Source organism: Sylvia atricapilla, chromosome 4 (assembly GCF_009819655.1).
Source record: "Sylvia atricapilla isolate bSylAtr1 chromosome 4, bSylAtr1.pri, whole genome shotgun sequence".
NCBI classification, from domain to species: Eukaryota; Metazoa; Chordata; class Aves; order Passeriformes; family Sylviidae; genus Sylvia; species Sylvia atricapilla.
In genome coordinates this window covers 49,261,020-49,281,887 of record NC_089143.1, presented here as the reverse complement: position 1 = coordinate 49,281,887, position 20,868 = coordinate 49,261,020, and the positions used below count along the sequence as shown (strand labels likewise).

At 46.7% G+C, this 20,868-nt stretch overlaps 1 protein-coding gene across 1 annotated transcript; it reads right to left on the bottom strand.

Moving 5' to 3' along the window:
• Positions 1–243: 243 nt before the first annotated feature.
• Positions 244–20,016, bottom strand: CXXC4 (CXXC finger protein 4). The gene is made up of 2 exons (XM_066317856.1): positions 18,759–20,016; positions 244–1,376 (listed from the first exon to the last, which is right to left on the bottom strand). Exons 1-2 carry the CDS (start codon positions 19,839–19,841, stop codon positions 1,332–1,334), a joined length of 1,128 nt encoding a protein of 375 aa, XP_066173953.1. The 5' UTR covers positions 19,842–20,016; the 3' UTR covers positions 244–1,331.
• Positions 20,017–20,868: the final 852 nt, after the last annotated feature.

Here is a 20,868-nt window from a genome sequence, read left to right as displayed (position 1 = left end):
TTTTTAGAGCATGTCAGCTATATCCCTCTGTATGCTGCCTTTCCATGGAGTAGACATTTCTTCCATACAGCTAGCATAGGAAGAAGAACAGCAAAGCATTTTTTGGGGGGCCTAAGGGACCAGTCATTCAGCAAAGCCAAGATCAGTGGACCTAGAAATGTGTGGGGAGAAGTGGTCTTTTTTAAAAAGCATTAAAAAAAAAAAAAAAAAAAAAAAAAACCAAAACATTTTTTACCACAAAAATATCCAAGCTCTCAAATGAGCACAAGTGCAAGTGAGACCCAAAGCAGTCCAACTGTCAAAACTCCCTTGACTGTGAAAAGCTCCACCTGTACCAAAAATATGGCACTCCACTTTATAAAATATTTACTCCATTGACTGAAAATGTTACATAAGATCTTGTAAGTGAAGGGTAATGAAGCTGAGTCATCATTTTTCCTAAGGTTTCGTACTCTGTTTCGCATTCTAGAATAACCTTTATTTAGACGACTAGTTTTTGCACATCTGCCTATGCTGGGCACTCCAGCTCAGAGCACAGTGAAAAACGAGTCAGACACTAGACAGCATTTTGGAGAGATACCCCTCTGTAAAGCTCCTTTGGAAGCAATGCAAGTGCATAAACCACTATTCTAATATAGTGCTTGAAAGATTAATTTTAAGTGTTATGTTTTCCCCTCTCATAACAACACAACAGAAGGTAATTGCTAGATGCATCATGATCTTTTTATCTTGGAAAACTTGGCATCAAGTCTCTATGGAAGGATGCATGGTAAAACAGTGCTGCTGTTGCTGCTGCTGCTAAACAACTAGCAAAATAATAGTTAAAGCTAGAATTTATTGCTCCGGATTTAATTCGCAGAACCACACTGTTGTGTACAAACCGTATATCTCCATTGATGCTCAGACATGATTGTCTCCTTGTGTCTAAACACACAAAATACAAGCGGCTATCTGTACAGTTTACAGTACTGAAACACATATATTTGAAAATGAAGTATAGATATGTTACTTTTCAAAGATACATGACTTTATAGCAGGGGTTTACCCAAACTTTTTTTTTTTTTTTTTTTTACAGCCACTTTAAAAATAGACAACAACTTCACTAGTATAGCTAAGTTACATCAAAGAAAGAATTGGTGTACTGAATGTGAAGAAGCTGGCCAATTCCCCAGGCTCACAAATTTTTGTCTTTTACTTTTGAGGAAACCCCTATACATAAATGAAAATAGTATCTGAGTATATTCTTCAATGGTGGACTAAGCAGTTTCTTAAAACAAGACTTTAGCTTGCCATTCACTTCGGACTGCCTCGAAAATAAGATACACTACTGCTTAAAAGAACCATCGGAATGCTTCAGCGCTGGGAACAGGTGTTCTCTAAAAAAAAAGCAAGAAAACAAGTTAAGCTTTCTTTTGTGGCATTGGCATACTTGATTGAGTTCTAGTTGTTCTTTTCCTTTACATTTTAGGCATACTTTCAGTTATCTAGGAACAACACGATGCCTTCCATTGCTTGACAATTAATAGAAACATTCTTCTCCAAACACACACCATTTTAGGATCACATGCAATACATTGTACTCAGTATGTAACACACCTAACACGCTGTCTTCTCCTTAGTTTGTTAGCAAGGTAGTCATGAAAATGAAAACATTGGTAGAAAAAATATCTGGAAAACAGACAGTGCTTTTAGAATAACCACACGGTTGTACAATGGTTTCTGCCTAGACCCAGTATACTGGGCACATAGTTACAGCTTAGTGGGTTTGTGGGTTAAACAGACACTTTGGCAAGACCATGCTCATGACAGGGGAGTGGCAAAGGCACTGCTCTGTCACTTGGGAAGCGTGCTGTGTCTTCAGACACCTTAGGAGGAGACGTTGGCATTTTCAAGCCTCACCTTGTTTCACATTTAGGTTGCAATGCAGAAAGAACTGAAAACACATCCATGAGTTCATTCCAGTGAAGGAATCACCGTGCTGACTTAGGGGTACTGCCAAACTGCCCCTGTCCTTTCTTTCACACACGTGCAGGACCTTTGCTTACACAGAAACAGTCCTGTGTAAACAGAGCTACTACCCGCCTCCTTCCCCTACCTGCTGTACCCTGAAAATGATATCCACTTGCATCCATGTGCCTCCATACACATTTGAGTAGCAGCAAATTTCCTTCACATCTTTAAAGTACAACCTACATGAGAGGCTGAAGGGGCTGAGCCTGCAAAGGCTGTGTCATTTCTGTGAGGTACTTCTTGTCCTCAATTTCCTTCAGTCAAAACATGATGGAAGCACCCTTGAACCCATGCATCTCGACCCACATGTCTCCCCTCCAGAATTAATTACTGCACTGTCCAAGGAGGGGAGAGTGAGCCCTAACATGACACTATCAGTCCGTCCCAGCTCACAAGTACTTGCTTCATTACAAAACACCCACAAAAAAAATAGTGTTATATCTGAAAAAATTCTCCTAAAAGCAAAACTCTGGAAATTTGCAAATAAATACTTGTAACAAAGAAGTTCTCATGGATCTTGTGGTGCCACATTTAAGTACCGTCTCTTTTTGAAAAAAAATCTTTCATTTGTGTTTCAGGGAAGACCTTTTTAATGTTTTCCTAGTATTTCCGCAAAAATCCAACAAACCATGGACCCTGCAGTGTAACACATACATTGTACTCAGTGTCAGAATATTACTTTCTGAATTCCAGGGAACTGCTCATTAGTATGGCATGTATTTTTTGTTGAATAATTAGCCCAGTTTGTGATAAACAGGCTGAAGCAGTACACAGCTTCTCTTTTTGTAAAAGCCATATGAAAGGGGAGCTGATATTGTTATGTTTATTGCTTCTGCACTTGGAAATACCAGAGATCAAAATAATTCTGCTGTATTATCAGAACTCTGACCCGTTGTCAATTCAATATCCACTCCCCCTCCACAAATGTTACACTTCAATAAATCATCCAAAAATTAACTTCCAAGGACAATGAGCTGGTGTGTTGAATACAATCACCCTGACTAGTGTGAGTTCTCTTTGTGTCGGTGGTGCAAAAGCAGGAATTGCACAAATCCATCTTTACCATGCCTGTTCTGCCTTTTTACGTGAGGTGAGCACGAGCACAGGTAGTGACAGAGCACAGCAGCCCTCACACCCAGGTATGCCCAGGAGAGCTAATGCAATTTCTAGACCATTGACACCGGTCTGTGTGGGCTGTAAGATGGCTGCTGAGAGTGAGGTTTACAGATTTATAATTTATAAAGAGCTTGGCTGCAGAAGAGACTGGAGCTCGGAGTGGCAGAAAACAATCATATGACTAAATTGACCTCAAAAGAACAGTCAAACATGCAAACATATTAAACTCAATACATTGTCTTCACTTGAAAACTAAATGTAATATTCTGCTGTGGGTCCATCTGCCTGAACACAAAACCACAGCTAGACACAGAGATTTAGAGATGTAGTGGCTGAGACGGCTTTTATTTATTTTCTTGCCACATCAGGTTGAGTTACTGTCAGACGTTGTCATATCAGCTGGAAGTAAAGGTGTAACGTCTGATTAAAAGGTCATCCAGACCTTTAAATACACAGAATAGTATTTTTGAAGGGCAAGGCTGTGGTTTAATATGTGTGCTTTTGAAAAACTGCAAGATAAGGAATTTTTGCATCTGTGTACCGAGTTCTAATTAAAGATATACATTTACAATTAAATATCCATTGTGCTAACTACCAATTTGGAAATGAATTATTAATCCACCCTTTAAAAAAATCTTTTAAAACTTAATAGCTAGATCAAGTATATGCAGTGAAATCTACTGATTTCACCACTCCAAGAATCAAGGTTATTTCCAGGCAAAGAGAGACCCTTCAGCCCATTTAGAGGTTCAGCACACCAACACACACAAGTTTAAGTGCAATGACCATCTGCTGCTTGGCTGTATAAATCCAGCAGTCCCAGATGGGGAATCAAACTCTTGGCAAGATTACAGTGCATTTCTGGATCTCTGTGCTGCTGGTGGGGAATCATTATCCTGAGTGACAGGAAAGACAGATCTCCCTGGAAGCCTAGGGAGGGGTGGTGAGGAGCAGAACTAGAGCTGATCAGCGCCGTTTTGCTGTAAAAGCCTTCACTGCCTGTGCTGGTGCAAATGCTGACAAATGGCAGGCTTGCTCTCAGGAGAATGCTCAGAAACCTGCAGCCCTGGCTCCTCCAAGCAGGTAATGCCATAAAGCATGGCACTGGAGAGGATTTATCTCTACATAAACCTGGGATGAAATGTCCTCCACACTTCCAAACTTTCTATTCTGCTCCCTATGTGCCAGCTTTCACTGCAGAAGTAGCTTGAATATTTGAAATCTGAAAATCTAATTATTGCCTAGAAAAATGAGCTTCATATAGGGAACGAAGCATGCTACATTTTTGGAGGAGGAGGTAAAAAGCAGGCAAGAGAAACCAACAGAAAATCTCCACAATTAAGCAGAAAAATGACACCTACTTATCTAACCTGGAAGCCCCACAGGAAATGTAAAAGCAGACCCTTGCTATACACAACACAAGAAAATGGCATGCTGGCATGAGCTGTAAATTCCTCACCAAAGTCCGTTTCAACACTTGCATTTTCACAGCAAAACTTGTCATTAAAGAATGATGCCTCCCACTGCCCTCTAGGATGACCGACCGATGGAGCAAGGCACAGGATGCCAGACAGCGGGATTTGCTCATCCAAGGCCTGCCCGCTTGCCCAGCCCAGCCCTACCACACCTGCCAGAGAATCCTCTCTCCTGGCTCTTGGAATCACAGCTACTTGAAAGATGTGATACAGAGACAAGGAATCAGGAAAGTTGGCTGCACCAGCTTGGGATGTTGCTGCTGCTTAGGGTGCAGGAAAAATTCAGAGCTACCCAACCAAGACTCACTATAAGTCACCTGTATTACTTGGATACTATTTTCTGCAAGGCTAGGGGATCATCTGAGTCGAGGTGAACACATTCAGAAATAAAATAGAATAATATATCAGAGCATTACATGATTATGACCTAATACTTTACCAATGTTAAAAGATGTTGTATTATGTAAGAATCCTTTGATGTTTGATCTATGAGCAAAAATCCTGCTCTCACTGAAGTAAATTCACATGTTGGCTACAGAAAATTATTAGCCAGATGTGGCACTCCTCATTCCTCCTAAGGAGCCCTGGAAACAATCCAGCTCAACAGAGGCTCTTTGGAAAGAATATGGCAACTGGGATGTGCCCCAAAAAACATGGGCTACTTGGTGGTCTTTACAGAGACCCACACAACCACAGAAATAGACAGCGCACTAATGAATCTCAAATTCACATGACAAATTAAATTAAACTGGTGGATTTCCCAAAGCAGCGGGACTGCTGCTAGCAACACAGGGAAAACTGAGCCTACCAAGATCTGCCAATAACCCATCATGAGCTTCTCAACCTGGGGAACAATCCCTTCTTGAAATGCCTTGCACAAGAGGAGAAGTTTGGCCTGGTAAGTATACATGTACATGTACATACACATATACATATACATATGTGTTTATGTACATCTCAATATATCTATATATATTGAGAAAGAGATATGTGATCAGATTAGAGAAATCTTGTGCTCTATGGTGGCCAAAATGATTCAGCTGGAAAGTCCTGGTCCCTGCAGGAAATGCAATTTGAATCAATCAGCAGCCCAGCCCAGCAAACACTGACCACCACTGGCCATAAACCAGTGCCTGTATGCTTTCCTTACATGTGTGAATGCAGGCTATGCACCTCATCAGTCTGACAGAGCCCACATTATTGCCAGCAGGAAAGCAAACTGGCCTTTACTTCATGTCACACCTTGTATTGCTAGTGCCGCAAGCTAATTCAGGTGTCCGATGGTCACCCTGGAAATTACATCAGAATTGCTCATACATAAACAGTGCAAACTCTGGTGCAAGTTCAAAACTCACTTTCCATCCCCGATTTCCCTATCTCGAAAGACCCTCTCCCAGACAAGAGCCAAGCTCAGGGCACACATGGTGGTACAGGCACAGTCTCATTACTGGAATGGAGCTGTGTCACCCTGTGATGGCCTAAAGCCCAGCAGAGGGATGTGGTGTCCTGACCTGCAGAGCACTGTAAGATCACAAAATAATTTGGTTTGGAAAAGCCCTTACAGATCACCTCCAACTCACTTGCCATGGGCAGGGACATCACCCATTGCACCAGGTTGCTCAGATCCCCATTCAGCTTGGCTTTGAACACTGCCAGAGATGAGGCACCCACAGCTTCTTTGGGAAGCCTGTTCCAGTGCTTCACCACCCTCACCATAAGGAGTTTCTTCCTATTATGTAATCTAAACCTACTTTCTTTCAATCTAAAGCCATTTCTCCTTTTCCTACTGCTACATGCCCCTGTAGAAAGACCCTCTCCAGTTTTCTTGTAGGCTCCCTCTAGACACTGGAAGGATAACCATCTCCTGACACATAGGAAAGCAGGTGGAAGATGCCATCTGTCCTGCACCAGCCTGCTCTGCCACTGGCAAATGCAGTCTGGACAGCATCTCCACTCCTTACTTGCCTAAATGCTAAGCCACCCTGAGAGGAAAGCAGCTTTTCAAAGTATCTGCAGCCCACTTTGTTCCGCTCATAAATATACATTACCTACAGCAATGACTTTGGGGAAAACCTCATGACGCTCAGATTCGGCTCACACAGTCTCCTTGAATGTTTTTCTTCAGGCAAGGAGGCTTGGGGGCAAGAAACTACTGTGTGAGCTGCATCCCCTGGAAATGCAGAAGGAAAAGGCAGAGCCCAGCATGTGGCACATTTCTCCCAGCCGTTCCACTCCCTGTCCTGGAGGTATGCCAGGAGACCCACCATGCTGACCCGGCACCGAGGGGACCAGCTGTGGCTACAGGAGGGTGAGGCTTTGGTGCATGTGCACACCAGCTGGCACAGGGGAGCTCCGTGCAGGAACAGCCCTCGCCTCAAACTCCTGGCATCCTCCCACCCAGTCACAGGCCCAGGGGAGGGATGTGCTGCCCCAGCTCTGCATGAGGTGTGAAACAGTCCACGAAGCTGCTGCTCCCCACCGCTGCCAAAATCCCTGGCTGCCCACCAATGCCGTGCTCCCGCTCACTGTACATGTTATCAGGCAGTAACAGATGTCCTCTAATAACAAGCTTATTATTGGACTTAGCAGATAAAAAGGGACGTGTACTCTGGGTCAGAAGCTTGGTGGTAAGCTTTCTTCCACAGCCCACCTTAAAATATCTCTCCCCATACCTGAGCTACAGGCCTGTCTCCCTTCATACCAAGGATGAGATTTAACATTTATTTTAAAAGTCAGCTTTATTTGCTCCGAGAGGACACGCATCTGCGTGCTGGCAGTTATTTTTCCACTTGCGCTGCATATCTCTCAAGGCTGTATTTGAGACAAACCAGATTTAGAACATACCAGATTAGGAAAACTCATTTGACTTTCTCTGCCGCCAGCTCCACCAAGTGAAAAGTAAACCTTTGCCACAGGACATTGCAAGTAGAAATTTTAGAAATGTACTCCTAAGTCAGGGTCATGGTTTGAAAACCCAGCTCTTCTCAAATAGCTCAGAGGAAACCTCAGGAGATTTCAGTGGAGTCAGCTGGGGAATAAAGGATTTGTGCCAACGGCCACAGAGACCTGCCACTGTACAGCCGGATCCTGCCACTTGGACTTGACATCAGCAGCAGGCCATAGCTCCCCAGCCAAATCAATAGGATTAGTCAGAGGAGTAATGTGTTTCTCCACGGGAGAAAAAAGGAGCAAAGGTATCCCTCATTTACATTCACTGCGCACCACAGTTTATTTTATATATTAACTTTTTTTCACTATATAGATGAGATCAAATTTGGGGGAATGGGATCTTGATCTGAAAAAATGCTTAATGCCATTGGGGAAAACAGATGGCAACTAGAGACTAGAAATCATAAGGAATCCAGACTAATGCTGTCAAAGAAAAAACAGCTCAGTCCCAGGAAATGTTAGTGATGGAGCCCCTCGAGCCCCTCTCTGTGCCGGTGAGCATCACCTTCAACTCTAAGGAGAGCAGCTCACACGCTCCACCAGCGGCCTCAACACCCCCAGGGGTCAGCTCGAGTCACTAAAGCATTGCAGCGGTGCGCAGAAGGTACCGGCACACGGATGCAGGCAGAGCCCTAGAAAGGAACACATCACCTCTGCCCACCCCCTCCCAGGCTGGGAGTAGCTGGCTGTGGACGACTTCCAGCACACTCCCTCCCTTGTGCCAGTGCAGCCCTTTTGGCCAGCGAGGCGAGGGACGGAGCCAAGTCTCCACCTCTGTCGTCTCGCTCGCTCCCGAGGGGAGCGCGGCTTGGCCGCCGGCTTCCCCGTGCCTGGCATCCCGCACGCGGGGCTGGCAGCGCCGGGCCAGCCGGCTCGGGAACTCCTCCTGCCATCTGCCACCCTGCCGCCGAGCTCCAGCTGGCCACACTCCGGCCTCAGGCGGGGGCTCCTAATGGCTTCCTGGCAAAGGCAGCAGGGAAGGTACCAGAGGTTTGGCGTTTCGGGTTAGGGGTCTCCCACATCTCACCGTCAAAGGGATTCGCGTTTCTTTCCCTATTTCTACATCTCTCTCGAGCAGTTCATGCAGTTCCTTCATTTTTCAGCTACCCCTGTACCTGAGGGTGGAGGTGCTAAGCCTGCCGGAGTGCCTACTCAGCTTATGTTACTATTTTGCCTTTTTTCATTTATTATTTGCATTCCAGCAGCGTATGAAGGCCTCAGGCAGGATGAGGGATTGTTTCTGTTGGTTCTGGCTGCCTGGCCTCTCAGTCGGTACGTCTGACCTAACTCCTGCTTTTTCAGGAACTGGGAAGAGCTCATAAAAGCTTTAGGAGCATTACTTCAGAGCCAAAAATGGTGCTAAGCAGGTCAGAAAAGTGTCATTCAGTGCTCCCATAATGACTGTGGGAATAAATATCAATAGTCAAATGCTTTATTAGCAGAAAGCAGAAAGCTCTGTTACTGACAAAAGTTTTATAGAGAAATTCTTGGATACAGGTTTGTTACCACTGTGCAACATAAAACCCAAGATCCTACAATGCACAAGACAATAAAAATTAAATAGCCACACCAGTGCTCAGCTTCTGCTTTTGCCTAGGAACTGTCTGGTTACTTCTGCTGACTTCTCTGTCAGAAATTATCAACTAGAAGTGTGCCTGCCTACTGCAATGGATGTACCACCTGCATACATCTCCCCTCTCTCACACACACTGCCATTCACCTTCTCCCTAATCAAATCTCTGTGAAGACCATCCATCAGCCCCTATCATTTATCCTTCCCACACACACCAGCTCACAAAACAGAATTATTCTTGTTAACATTCATTCCATTAATGAGAAATCCCTGCTGGTTCATCATCCAGTGGTACAAGTCTTTGCACTCGCAGGCTGACATCTCTATCATCCTCCAAACTGCCGCCCTGGGGTACAGTAATCTCTTACAGACTGGTCTCCAAGCAGAGGAGAGGCACGTTTCTCAGTACCAAACCTAAATTTAAATCTCTTCCCCCTTGAGCTGCTGGGCTTCGGTATCTTTTTCTCCTGCACGGAACCTAAAATCAGCTATGATGCCTCATTGGTTAGCTAACTGCTTCTGTCCTTTGGGATTTTTCATATGCTGTTGATAAAAGAGCCAGTGAAAAATATATCCATTAAATTCTTGGTATCTGCTTGCTTGTTTCTTTTTCTGCAAAGCTTGCAAAAAAAAAAAAAAAAAAAAAAAAAAGGCGAAATATAGAAATACATCACTCAAATGCAGCACTTCATATCTGAGCTGAGGGAGTATAATCAGCCAATGCATAAGACTCATCACAGGTGCCAGTTTGGCTCTCTTGTAGCCAAGCATCAAGGTCAGCACCATGTATTGTCTGACTCTATGCAAGAAGAGGAGCAGCAACACATACTCTTATACAACAGGTCACCACAGTTCCTGACTGGTGATGGAAACATTAATACATTGCAAATGGTTTTGAATCCCATTCTTCCACAGGTACATCTTCTGAAATTTGCAAGGATGACAATTATGGCACATCTCAGTAATCATTTTGAAGACACTGTGACCTCCACTGGACTTTGACCTCCAATTTACTCTACATCAGCTTCCAAGCAACCAGCCAACCATTTCACCACCTCCCAGAGCTCAGATGAACTGATGATTTAGAGGGAGTGGGTTTTAAATTATTACTAAGATGGTGTCATGGAGTCCTCTCTCACCCCCTGTCATGTGGGTCGTACAACCCCTCCAAATATATTTTTCTCCTGTTTCGTTCGCTCTAAAACTAAAAGCCTTTTTTTCCACCAATACTACTTGCTTTGGAGATCATATATTTAAGAATGTATATTCCTTGAATTTCCTTCTGTTTCCAGCCTCTTCAATTGCCTCTTGCTCTGCCCTCTTTGTAGCTTCTACATAGACTCTGAGAGCCCTTCAGCTCTCTTCCAAACCTGTGACTGCCAAGGCTGCTGCACTCAATCTCCAATCCCCCACCACAATTAGGATGTGCAGAAGGACTGATGTTACTGAACTGCAGTTGTTTCGAGGTATTTTTTCAGGACAATTGGACAAATTCTTTGTGTTAACACAGTGCCAGACTGATATGCTCCAGCTTTCCTAGGAGACACAGTATACACCACCCAAGAAAACCTTTAAGACCAGGAAGTTCTCATGCAAGAAATCATTTTCAGCCTCTCCTTTGCAAGCTTTCCCTCTCTCTTTCACATCTGTTGGTTTTTCTGTATGTATGCCTTTATAATTTTCTTACCCCTCGAACAACTTGTTTGGATGACAAGACTCCACTCATAGCAAATTTCGGATACCCTGATACCTGAAATTCTCCCCATAAACTCCAGTCAATTTTTTGAAAATTAATTAAAGAAACTGGTTTATGATATCAACAAGAGCATGAGGTGCTCAGTCTGTCCCATGGTAACTGAATCACCCCTGTGGAGGAGCAGGCACACCCTTACTGAGGCTTCACACATCATAACCAACCCTCAGCCACTTTGGAATCCTCCTCTGTTTGAGCACTCTGCAGCTCTTCTTTCCTCCTCCTCTGCCCTCATCTTAAGTGATATCCATTCAGAACTCCCTTGGATTTACTCCATTTTCCAGTATTTATTAAGTTATTCTCCCCACCTCAAATTTTAATACTGCTTCTCCACTTCCTAAAACAGTGAGTAATCTCTCTCATCTCTGTCATAGATAGCTTCTTAGTCAAATATATAGAAAGATAACTTCTAGTCAAATGAAGTCTGATACCAGCTGATGGGGCCCTTATGTAGAAGTACAACAGACACCATGACCACAGCAGTCTGGAACAGAAAACAATATTGTCCTGAGAAAGGAGAGGTGCAAAGTTTTAAAATGCCCAACACTTCAGAGACTGAGATGAAGAAAAATACTGAGTAGAGCAAGGAAAAAATAAGATCCTATGGTGAGTACAGGAAAGGCACTTGATGAGTATGCTGCTTGACAAGAACACAGTATCCAGCATGACCCAGGCTGCCTTTATTCCTTTTATGTTCTCATATCTCGCTTGGCACCTCTGTCTGGTTAAATAGGAAGGAACAGAGAAACTCTAGAAAACTGTAAAAAAAAAATTAAACAGGCTTCACGCATACCTGGCTATGGATTTTTATAGTGTTAATTAAGAGGATGCCGAAGAGTTCCAGGGAGGAGGAAATATTTCCCATAACGTCTGAGAGTAGAAGTTAACAAGCCTGCTGGGATCTTTTTAGCCCCTGCAGAGCTAAGGCTTCAATATTATTAAATGGCTGTCGCATCTAAAGTACGGTGCAACATAACACAAACAGAAAGCACAGGATGCTGAAATGGGGGATGACTTTAGATTACACCACAGAGTAATTCAATTTCAGGACAGGTGTTTGCATGTGACTGAACAAGATATGACTGTGGAAAACAATAAAAGTACCCAAAAGAAGAGAGAAGGCAGACATGCTGTCAGGGCTCTCAAACAGCAAAAAAAAGCGTCAAAGGAAACTGCATGCTTCAAGACATTGTGGTTCAGTACAATCATCCAAGCAGGCGAGCTATCAAAAACACAGACACTACAGAAGCAGAGAAATGCTTTCCCTGGGTGGTGGTACTCCTCAGGAGACATGGTGTCTTGCTGCCAGTTTTTAAGCACATAGTTGGTGGCTTAGGAATTATTAGCCACCGAGGCTACAGTGACACGAGTTACTTACTGCTCCCAACTCGCCTGAGCACATCCAAAAAGCTTATCTTAAAGCCTTTCCCTATGCAAGCAGCAGACATTTCCCATTGCAACCAGTGATCAAAAGGATTATGCTGTATTTGATGAGTCTTTAAGGTGTACATCCTAGGTTTGCCTCCTTAGAACTATTTCACCAAGCCTAACCCTTACAATATATGCATGTCAAGAGTTGGAAGACTACTAGTTTTCTTTTTAACAAATACAAATTTTTAGAATATTTGGAAAAGACTCGTTCTTAGTCATTGCCACGCATAAATGCATGACACAGCATACAGAAATTATTTTCAACCTTTTTTTTTTAAACTCTCTGGGGCACTTTTCTTTGAAAACCCAAAAAGCAGTACCAGGATGTTGCTTTCTGACACACACACACAAAAAAAGTTTCTGTTCCTTTTCTTTCCTCAGTACTAAGGGATTGCTTGCTGACATCCTAATCCATTCCCCAAGTGAGTACGTTCTTCCCTGACTTCAGTAAAGGTGTTAGGTGGGCATTTCGCAAAAAGAATTGCACAGAAAGTGATCTCAAAATCTGATAATATGAACATACATGAACAAGCAGAAAAAAAAATTGAGATTGTTCCTTACTGTTACCCACCCATGGTATGAAGCATGACATTCACATATAGACCAACTTCAACACAGTCTCCCTATATGAATCAGGCATGATGTCTACAACAATTTGTACAAAGACAGAATTGGAAAAGATTTTCCAAACATCCTGCAGCTGGCACAGGACTCCAAGTCATGATGGTTTTATGTACGTCTAACTGAAATATCTAGTTCAAAGTGACCTAGATGATTGGGGGGGTAAAAAAAAAGAAAAAAGAAAAAAAAAAAAAAGACACTTATGCTAATTACTGCTCAAAAAACCCCCAAACCACCCTCATTCATCATCTTTCTCATGACACATGCAGCTTGCCCAGCCTAAACGATACATAGAGATTTCATTATGTCAGCTTAAAAAAATAGGCTAACCAGTCAAAACACTGAAATCCAGAGTCTGGCACAGAATCTTGATGCCCCAAGTGTATAACCTATACTAGTACTTAGAAAACCATGCAAAGAACTACTCAGTGCAATCAAAATTTGGAACCACCACAACCAATCAACCTCTCTTACCATATGGACAATTTCACTAGCAAAAAAATCATAGTTCAATGATTTAAAGCAAGAGATTTTCAATGCAAGTAGAAAGCAGTGTTTGTATGAAGGAGGCTGTTAGGTCCTTGACTGACCTACAGTTTTGCAGAATTTCTTGAAATTCTGTTCAGTTCAGTACCAAAATCCACCACTAAGAGATTTTCTTAGGCAGGAGCAACTTTATTCTTGTCCCCCCTTAACAACAGTACACACAGTCAAGCAGCCATTTATACTCCAAACTGAACAGTAATGTCATGGGGTTTGGACACTTACTCTCCTTTGCAAGTCTCACACAAGGGAAGGGAAATAACAACACATGAAACGGTAAACCAGGCACCATCCAACCATATTTCAGAGGAAATCACTTGCACTCAGTGATCTGCTAGAACTTCAAGGAGACCAAAAGTTTGTCTCCTTGGGCTCCAAACATATTCCTCCACTCCGTGACTCCCACCAACTGCAGCATGTTCCTGCCTTGCAAGACGTGAACCTAACTCAGAAGGTCAGCTCCCTTCAAGGAGATTTCTGAGCAGCAGAGATCAGGCATTGATGAGCAAGATGTAGCTGCTCTGGTCTCTGCTGGAGGTGGCAGTAGGTGGCCTGGTGTGTCCCCAGGAACCCCCAGAGGTCAAAAGGAAAACTCATAATTGGATATATGTTTATCCCAGACATGCAGCATCTGAATGAAAGTGACAAAAATGCATGGCAAAATGTTCAGTAAAGGTCAGATCTTGCCCTGCCTCTCACTTTCTCCCCTCCCTGCTCACACTGTCACAGCAGAATCATGCACCATCTTGGGAAACCCAAGCAAGAGCATCACAGTCACCCAGTGAGGGCTCTCTTATGGTGCTAGCAGCCAGTTCCAGCACCAGGCACACTCCCTGCAGGCTCAGGCCTTGGAACAGAAGAACAAGAGAACCGTGGCAGAGCACCAGGGACACAAATGAGGAGGAAAGAGGGGAAAGAAACAGCACTCAGGTCTGATCAGGGCTTCGCAGCCAATGCCAATGTAAATTGTGCTCCGGGCAGACGGCAGTTCTTGCTCCAGCTGTAAACGCCCAGAAACAAGGACTGCTTTTTTGCCCTTTTGCAAAGCATTCAACACATGCACAGAGGGATCCTTGGCCAGATGGAGGGCTACAAGGCAGTGGCATGCAGGAGAGAGAGCCTGTTATACAGCAGCACTGCTGATGTTTAGTGATGAACAGCAACATGAGCTACAAGGTGGTCTTTCTTTCCACCTTCCAGTTAGCCCGTTGGATCATGTTAGCCGCCTGCTTCTTATCAGACTTTACAGTTCCCCCTCACCACTGCTCAATTCCATCATGCCGTCACTTAACTTGTGCATGTAATTTAAAGCCAGATAGACAGCGGGGAAATTGCTTCCTCTGAGGCCCCTACTAATTGACCCCTATCCACAGAGCTCAGCAGTCTTCCCTTAACAGCGCTCACATGCGCTACCGCAACACGAAGTGCAAGTTCGGAGGTTGCCAGCGCAGCCTCTCTCCCCCGTGGCAACGCCATATGGTGTTAAGACTTTCAGGATCAGACGCCACTCCTGCTGAAATCAATCATCACAACCCATCCCTGGAGAAGGCCATCTCAAAATCCCACTGGCTTGAAGCTCAGCTCAGCGAAGTGCCTCGGATTTGGAGGCAGGTATTGACTCAATCAGGTTGGTATGCAAATGCTCACTTTAACAGCGCACATATCAATTAGCTGGGCTGTTACAAAGGGAGCAAGTGGTGCCCGCTAGGATGACAGCATGCCTAAACAGCTGATATTTCACATTTGGCAGGACCCTTCAGCCCCTGCCAATGCAAGTCAGCCTCTCTGCCTGAACTTGCTGTCATGCTAATAAGAATGAGCACTGGGGCAACTGAGATTCATACATTGAATGGGGTCCACTTAAAAGAGAGAAGGATGTAAACTACCGTCAGGCACCTAATCTTCATAACCTGCAGCAGAAGTTACAGACATGTACACCAATCAGAAGAAAATAAGTAGTCTCTATGGGTAAATAAAGACTATATCTCTTTATAAACTGATTGTAAATCTGAATGAACACAGAATATACATACACAAGTAGGCAGCGTGCAACGTGACGTCAATCTGATTTTTATACATTTATTATTGCCGTACATAAAATTTCCTAGTAATAATAACATTCTATGAAAAATACTAGAGCATTGGGACACTTTTAATGTGAAAACAGTACAAGGAAAGTAGGAAAAAATAATTCAAGTGCTTTTAAAAAAAATGCTGGGTGAGAAGCATTCCATGAAAAATGCAAGGGTCAGGAACAGGAAAGCATTTATGTGAATCTGTCTTCAACTCCATATACTGTCTTTGAGAGTTATATCCTATGCCTTCATTGCACCAGTAGAAGAGATTTAAAGGAAAAAGAGAGAAATAGTTTCTGTGGGATCAGCCAGCTTACGGTTTATTGGTATTTTTCTAATTTTTCATTTTTTTTTAAACACAAAAAAACCCTGTTCCACCTCCTGCCATAAATCACCCCTGCACTTTGCAGCCACTGTTGAGCCCAATTCATGAATCATCTAAGAGTGTAGTGGAATGCGAGCCCCTAAATCCGTGACACATATCCATGGGAGCGTGCCTACCGAGGTGCCAGGGGATCACGCATGCAGAGCAGTGCATTCCCTGCCAGCACAGGCCAAATGAGAAGCTTCAGCCACTCACTCCACAGGGAGGCTGCCCTTGCCCGCCCCCAACACCAACACCCTTGTGGAGGCCCTGTCACCCTCTGACACCCTTCCAGCTGGTGGCTGTACAGCCAGAGCACTGCTGCTGCACCTGTGCTGTAGGCAGCCCTTCTGTCACTTTATTAGCTAATTTAAATTTTTTATAAAGAAGAAAGAAGACATAAGGAAAACAACCATATAAGGAAGTTATTCTTCCTCTCCTACTGACAAACCACGCTTCTGTAAAGAAATTAGCCACATCCTGTGACAAAACTTTGTGATGGGTCATGACCTGCATAGAAGTGATGCCTTACTGACATCTCCACAGCTGGAAAGAGAAACCTGTTTCCTTCGAGTCACAGTACAGCAGCAGAGGAGCTTTTGTGTTTACGTATCTGACAGAGCACAAACAGGAGAGAGCAAGTGGGGGAAAGACAGAATGAAGAAAAGAAGTGAAGGCAGGTGGTTATGAGAGCACACAAATGGCTAATTAAACCATGGGTTTTACTAGTCACAGTGGTTAAACAATTTTAACAGGAAGCATTCTCACAGCACGCCTGAAAAGTTTTTGACACTACTGAACACCTTTGTCAGGAGAAAGGAAGTTCTGGAAGTGTGCTCAGAGATGCACACAGATCCATAGGAAGATCTGATAATGTACAAATTCGTTTCTTCCAGAGATAGCTCGCTTTCTGCACAAATCGATAAACCATCAGAACCTATCATTTACCACAAACATTAAATCCCAGCAGCACCGTAGTTTGCAAACCTAATGAGGGAATCGGGTACACAAAGGCACTCTCAGTGCTGGGTCTTCTGGGGGGAATTCTCCATGCCTCTGGGTCAGGGAGTCTCTTTTAGGCTGTACTCAGCATTAACAGACCAGGGCATTAACTATCCTTGTTGCAAACTTGCTACAAAACCAACAAAGGCATATTATTGAGAAAAACAAGAGCTGAAAACCCAGTCTAGTTTCTATCCCCTGGAGAGTCCATTCTGGTTTTTGTGTTAGCAATGCTGGGTCACCATTCACAAAAAAAAGAGCTAAAAGGATGCAGAGCTATGAATTACACTTTCAGCAAGGACTGTTCACTCTTGCAAGAAGGAATTAATTAGTTGTTTTGATGAGGCTGGTTAGGAAAGAGTTAATGCTATCAGCCAAATGTCAGTTAACCCCCAAATGTTGCTTTTGTCCCATGGCAGTGTCAATAGTAACACTATTATCTCAATTTATTTAACACAGAACAAATTAATTTGCTCTAAGTGTTGCTTTTTCCCTGGAATCCCTCATCCCATCTCTTCCTGGAGAGAACTCCTGCAAGAAATGAGCAAGGGAATAAACCACTATGCAAACACACACAGGCGCACGCACACACACACAGAGGGAAGTTACAATTTCTCACTTAGTTGCTGATTTCTGTGACTACAAATCTTGGTGTCACCCGCCACACACTACTGCTCTGTACTAAATCCATCATCCTCGACACCTTCAGACGCATCTGAGATGTGTGTCGAACCAGCAACACTATAATTTTAATAATGACAAGGAATTAAGTATGATTACTAGTCTTTCCTCTCACTTGTTTCTTTCCCCTAACGATACCATCCAATTGCCATTTTCCTCACGGTTGTGTATTTTGGTTCCTATTGTCTGTCATACCCAATACAATAACCGAAATGTCTGTGACACGGGATCTGCCTGTCTCTCACACGTCTGGCAAATCTGAAAACCTGTTGTTACAGCTTTGGGGAACACAATACATTGTCAGTTCCGAGGAAACGTTGTAAAAATAACCGTACATACAGTTCAGTCAGAAATCAGTTCAGTCATACCTGTGCTATTCTTCCATTGTGTTTAATACACCACAAGCAGGTTATTTCATAAAAGACATTGCCAAAGAAATCACTTGGGTGCGTTTCACCTACTACTGGGCTCCATGGCCCGTTATCTGTCTGGGACAAACTGCTACCAGCCAACCTGAAGATGAACTTGCCATTGCTTTCCCTGAACTTTCGACAGCAAAGAGCCTGGTGTTCGGCTAAAACTTTCCCTTTCCCACCTCCCCGTTCTTTCAAACCGCCCCGAATCGTCATGATTGCCGTTAATTAAAAAAGAAAGGAAAAAAACCCAAAAAAAACCCACAAAAAAAAACCCCCAAAAAACAAAACAAAACAAAAAAAAAACCAAAAAAAAAAAAAAAAAAAAAAAAAAAAGAGAGAGAGAAATAAAAGAAGAAAAAGGAACCAGAGAGCCAGCAGTCTTATGGAAACAGCACGGCAGGTAAACCAGGTTAGCTTCGTTCCGTAAGGGCCACGAGCCGGCGGGGCGGGGGCCGGCGCCCCCCGGCCGTCCCTCCTCGGCCCGGGCCCGGGGGCCAGCGGCCGGGGCCCGGCTCGGCGGGGCGCCGCGGGAGGCGGCGTTTCTCTTCCCTGCGGGGCGGAGAGGGGCGGGCGGCGGGGCCGCGCCGCGGGGAGCCGCGCCCGCGGCGGGGGCTCCCTCAGAGCCTGAAGGAGGCCTCGGAGAAGGGATGCTGCATCTTGAAGCTAGACAAGAAGCACTGGAGGGGCGGGGGCAGGGGGTTGAGAAGGGACGGCGGGAGGCTGGGGAAAAAGAAATCATCTCCTCTGACCTCTAACGAAGTGCCCGGTTTTTTCTTAAGCTCTTCACATTTCCTAAATTTGCAGATCTGGTGTCCCGTTTTGCGGTTCCTGCAACTGCTGCAGACTCCACAGTTGATGAGCCGCTTGCAGGGCACGCACACCCCGCAGCGTTTCCGCTTCTTCTTGGCGGGGTTACCCGCCCCGGCCCCGGCCCCGCCGCCGGTGCCGCCGGCCCCCCCTCCGCCTCCGCCGCCACCACCGCCGCCGCCTCCGCCGCCCCCCGCGCCGGCGGCGGCGCCCAGGGCGGAGGCGGGCGAGGCCGAGGCGTGGCTCTGCGGGCAGTCCGCCAGGTTGGCGATCTGGAAGGCGCTGTCTGTGACGGCGGCCGAGGCCGCGGCGGGGGAGTGCAGGGCCGTCATGACGATGACCCCGGGGGGCAGGGAGAGGCCGCCCAGCGCCGGGATAGCCGAGAAGGTGCCGACGCGGTCGGGGAGGTTCATGATCTCGGCTTCGGCGGCGCCGCACTTGAGCTTGTTCATGCACTCGCCGGCCAGCGGCCGGCAGTGCTCGGGGGCGAGGGTGGAGAGGAAGTTGCCGTTGGCCATGGGCAGGGCGGGCTGCTCGGCCGGCGGGCAGCCGGGCTTGCCCAGCCGCTGCGAGTCGCTCCGGTGGTGCATGCCGCCCCTGCCGGCGTGCAGCGAGGAGGCGGCGGCGGCGGCCGCGGAGGCGGCGGCGGCGGCGGCGGCGGAGGAGGAGGAGGAGGGTTTCCTCGCGCCGCCCGCCGCGCCGCCGCCGCCGCCGCCGCTGCCCCAGAGCATGGCGGTGGCGGCGGCGGCCGTGGCGGTGTCGCAGTTCCAGGGGGACATGCCGATGCGGGCGGCGGCGGCGGCGGCCGCGCTGGGGAAGATGGGGGTGGTGATGCGGGCGATCTTGGCCGCCTGGGGGAAGGCGCCGCCGTTGGTCTTGTAGAAGGTGGCGAAGGAGCGGTACCTCTCCATCTCCGAGTTGTAATCCACAAGGCTGTTGAGGGCCCCCTCGGGCAGGTGGCTGTCCTTGGGCAGCCCCGGCGCCTCGGGGTTGGGGCCGCTCTCCACGCACACGTTGGTGTTCATGGTGGCCGGGGTTGGGGGGGCGGCGGGAAGGGACGGGACGGGGGGCTGGGGGCCGAGGGGAGAGGGACGGGGCGGGGGGGTCGCTTAATCCTCCTCCTCCGGACGCATCCCCGAGGTCGGTGCTTGGCCGGGCAGCCGTTCCTCCGGCATCCTCACGGGAGCTGCCGCAGCTGAAACACAAAAAGTCATTTCCAAGGGGGTGCGCGCGCTCGGGGGGCGCTCACGGCCGCCCACGGCCACCCCGGGGGAGGGGGGAGCACACACGGGTGGGGGACACACGCCGCCGTACCCCTGGGCAGAGGGCTCGAGGCGCCGACCCGGGTGGAGCAAGCCCGGTCCCGGGACAATGTGGAGGCGGGGGACACGACACGGGGGCCGGGAGCTGCCCACCTACCAGCACCGGGAAAAATGAAAAGGCAGGGAGAAAGGGCGGGGGAAAAAAAATAAATAAAAGGAATTAGAAAAAAAGAAAAAAGAGGGAGGTGGGGGAGGGAGCCGCCAGCTGCCACGGTGTCCTTCTGAGCCCGGCGGTCATTAGCTGCCTGCCGGCACAGCTGGCTCCGCCGGGCGCTGGTTGCGGCGGCACCGGCTCCCCCGGCACCACCCCCGCCGCCACCTCCGGGTACGGGGGGGCTGCCTGCAGGCCGCGGGGGGCACGGGACTAGGTTAAAAAAAAAAAAAATCTTAAGCAATTTCACAGCCTGTGATCTCGGCGCCTGCAGCTGTACTAAAGACGGAGTATTTATCCCAGCCTCTCGGGGAGGATTCCCCGCCGCCGGGGGCTGCGCAGGGAGGGCTGGGGACACACACCGAGACGGGGACAGCCCCTGTGTGGGCGCCTCGGGGCAGGGGGCTTCTCCGAGAGACAGCCCGGGAACGCTCGGGAGGGCACGTCTCTGTACCTGCTGAACTTGCCCTCATCGGAGAAAGATGGCTTTCTGCTTCAAGCTACGAAAGTTTGGGAGGAGGCTAAGGACACGGCGTCCGTTTTATTTCCCACCGCCCCCTCTCTCCCCGAGAGAGGCGA